This window comes from Hordeum vulgare, chromosome 5H (genome assembly GCF_904849725.1).
Source record: "Hordeum vulgare subsp. vulgare chromosome 5H, MorexV3_pseudomolecules_assembly, whole genome shotgun sequence".
Lineage (NCBI taxonomy): Eukaryota > Viridiplantae > Streptophyta > Magnoliopsida > Poales > Poaceae > Hordeum > Hordeum vulgare.
The window spans coordinates 19145806-19149109 of NC_058522.1; the positions used below are offsets into that span (position 1 = coordinate 19145806).

The window sequence follows — 3304 nt, forward strand, 5'->3', positions numbered from 1 at the left end:
CGAACCGGAACCAATGTTAGACTAATGCTAACATTAGTCCCAGTTCATAATGGAACCGGGACTAATGCGCCGGACGAGCTGGGGCGGAAGCCCCTTTTTCTACTAGTGTGTTCCATGCCTTAAGAGCTCCGGAATTTATATACAGAAAAACATTAGGCTTAGTACAATAAAGTCTTAATTTGACCATCTAAAATTCACAGATCTAATTTTAAAACTTTACATGCATCTATTTTTTGACACTTGATAAGGAAAAAACATTGGGTAAGCTGGGACAGACGAGCTACTAATTAAAGTCATGGAATTAGAATTCTTAAATATTTCCTCTCACACATTCGGTATCCTGCGACACTATGCATGCACATGCGTCCCTGGCAGCAAAAAGCCAGCTAGCTCGTTTTAGCCACACGTACTTTTTGACTAGTGTACATGATTTCTCGTTCGCAGCATACTCATGTAATCTACTCCAGAAAAATTTATGACTAGTGGTATATATGAGTAGTTAACACGAATATTGCTTTTGGCTCCCGAGCTCACTGGAGGCTTTTAAATTCAAACTTCAAATTTAGTGAAAATTTGTATTTTAATGTTTTAAAAAATTCTGAAAACAAATACATAGATAGATGAAGGTATAGTACACAAGTGTGTAAATTTCAGAACAAATATGTTGAAATGAGGGCTGTGTAAAAAAGACAAATCTGAAGCTGTTTAACACATGTTACTATTCATCATTTCAGACCATTAATTTGTCTTTTTTGTACAGATGACGTTTTAAAGTATTTTGATCTAAAATTTTACACACATGTCGGTTACATCCTTACATACATGCATATTTTTTTTCAGAATCTTTTGAACCATAAAAATTTAAATTTAAAATTTTCAAAAATAAAGACCTTCATGGAGCTCGGCCTCCAAAACGCCATTCTCTAGTTAACACCCATATATACCACTCTAATGATCGGTTGCAAAGATGAATGGACACCAGAAAAAACTTGAGTACGTCATCTATATAACTACAGTACCAATTTCCATTCATACCACAGAGAAAGACGATCACAATCCAGGTTCCAGGGTACACAAATGTACTAACAACTAGCATAATATCCATATAGTTTGGATTAATTATTATTATTCCTTAGAACTTCCTAGTCATCACTTGATGAGTCGGTCATTAGAGTACCTCATGAACAGATGCTCGCCAGCTAGTGCTTGCCCTGCTTCTCACTCCATAGAAGGAGGTCCAGGAAGCCCTAGCGCGTACGCGAAGATGCCCACAATACAGAGGATCCGGCTGAAGAGGTCTCCTAGGTGGGCGACGAGGAACATGCAGGCTGCGGTGGCGTACAAGCAGTTGCCGGCGGTGGCGAGCGCGAGCCCGAGGCAGACGAGGGCGCGGTTGACCCAGCGACGGCCGCACGGGATAAGCACCGCCCCGGCCGCCATGAGCGCGACGCAGGACAATTGCCCGAGCCAGATGGCGTTCACCGCGACTTCGTCCCTGTCCGTCAGGTGGTCACAAGGCAGAAAGGAGAACTAGTGGCAGGGGAAATTCAGAACGCAGGGAGGAGGGTGGTGAAACACACGAGAATCACTGGGCTTGCACTCATCGTCGTTAATTACCTCCCAGCAGGGGACGTGGAAGTGGTCGAGTGCGTGTGCGTGTGCGATTGAGTAGCCCACCGCCAAGGAGAAGGCGGTGACGCCGACGGTGAAGAGCGCCAACGCGCCGACATGATCCGGACGAGGCGTCTTCTTGCCCACGGTCTCCGGATCCAGCAGGGATGCAGCCTTGTTTTCCGAGATGCCCATGAATCCAAGGGACGAGGTTGGTAGCTAGGACAAGTGGACAAGATGCGCAGATGAGTCAGTGTTAGTTGAACTAATTTTGTGACTAAAAAACAAAATCGAGCTATGCATCTTAACTATCTTCAACATATGAGAAAGATTTCGGCTTAATTTGAAAAGAAAAGGAAAGAAGAAGACGATTTCTGCGAGAAAATGCAAGAACTGGGATACGGATGGGGATGGGAGGGACTCACCGCCGCTCGTCGGTCGATGCTCCTGCACTCCCTAGCTAGCTAGCGAACGAGGTGCTGTTGGTGGAGGGGGTGGTGTTGGAGCCTGGAGCTGGAGGCTAGCCTGGTGTGGAGCTGTTTAAGAGCCGATGGAGACGAAGCAAAGCGACGCAGAATGCATGGGCGCCATACAAAGGAACCCACGGGGAAGGAGAGGGCGTACCATCTTATCATGCACACATGACACCTGACATGCAGTAAAAGGATAGCTAGCCCATTTTATCTGGCGGTCATTTTCAACTTGTATGATTTCTAGTAGCATACGCCTAGGCAACCAATAGTTTCACATTTCAGTTTCAGACTTTAAGCCTTTGACAAAATTAACCATTGAATTTTAGTGAAATTCCGTGATTTCAGTTTTCATTTTTGCCAGAGGACCAAGATTTCCACTTGAATTTGATTAGCACGAAGGAAATATTACAATATTTAAAATTATTTCAATTTGCTTGTAGTACTAAAAGTACTGAAATATTTTAACTATAAGGAAGTTATTTCAGTATGTATCGAAATGAATGAGATTTCACTGAAATTACACTGATTCATGCACAACTAGCTAGGGCGTAAAGTGATCCTCAAAAAAAAAAAAAACCTAGCGCAAAGCCTTAAGTTTGAGCTACGTTGCCTATTTTTACTATGTGATGGAACATCGATGAAGTTTTTTACTAGCCCGCTGTTCCGCGTGTTAAGAGTAAATTACAAAAAAGCATCACAATTGGGTCGAAGTTGTCAATGCTTTAGGGAAAAATCACCAGAAAACATTTTTTTAATAGCAAAGCTAATTCCTTTAGAGGAGCTGGTCTCTTTTCAGACAGAGTAAAGAGAAAGAAGGAAAAGTAACAGAGAATGACTTAGGTTTATGTTCATGCCTAGAAATTGTGAAAATTTATGAAAAGCGATAAAAAGTAAGCTCTTTCAAGATAATGACTTAAAAGCACGCGTTGTTGGAAAGCACATGATAACTCGCCACTTTATGCTTTAGTGGAGGCATATGCCATCTATCACCATCACACTATTTCATCTTTTGACACGCTTTTTGAGTAGATGACAAGGGCCAAGATGACCATGATGTCCTTTGACACACTTTTCTCGATTTAAGTTTGGTCATAATGTAGTGCGTCAGCCTTTAGATCTAGCTATCGCTCCAATTAACACTAGTACACTACTACAGCTGAAGTTTTTTTGTATGGTAATACATATATTAATCAATAATAAGATAAAGATTCAGTTACAAG

General features: G+C 42.0%; 1 protein-coding gene across 2 annotated transcripts; it reads right to left on the bottom strand.

Annotated features, from left to right (window-relative positions):
- Positions 1-1003: 1003 nt before the first annotated feature.
- On the bottom strand, positions 1004-2244 carry LOC123396433. 2 transcript variants are annotated; one of them, XM_045091375.1, is made up of 3 exons: positions 2037-2244; positions 1618-1830; positions 1004-1495 (listed from the first exon to the last, which is right to left on the bottom strand). In XM_045091375.1, exons 2-3 carry the CDS (start codon positions 1728-1730, stop codon positions 1219-1221), a joined length of 390 nt encoding a protein of 129 aa, XP_044947310.1. In that variant the 5' UTR covers positions 1731-1830; positions 2037-2244; the 3' UTR covers positions 1004-1218. The 2 variants fall into 2 exon arrangements, with proteins under 2 accessions (XP_044947310.1, XP_044947309.1); XM_045091374.1 differs by having other exon boundaries at positions 1004-1530; positions 2037-2240.
- Between the last annotated feature and the right edge of the window lie 1060 nt (positions 2245-3304).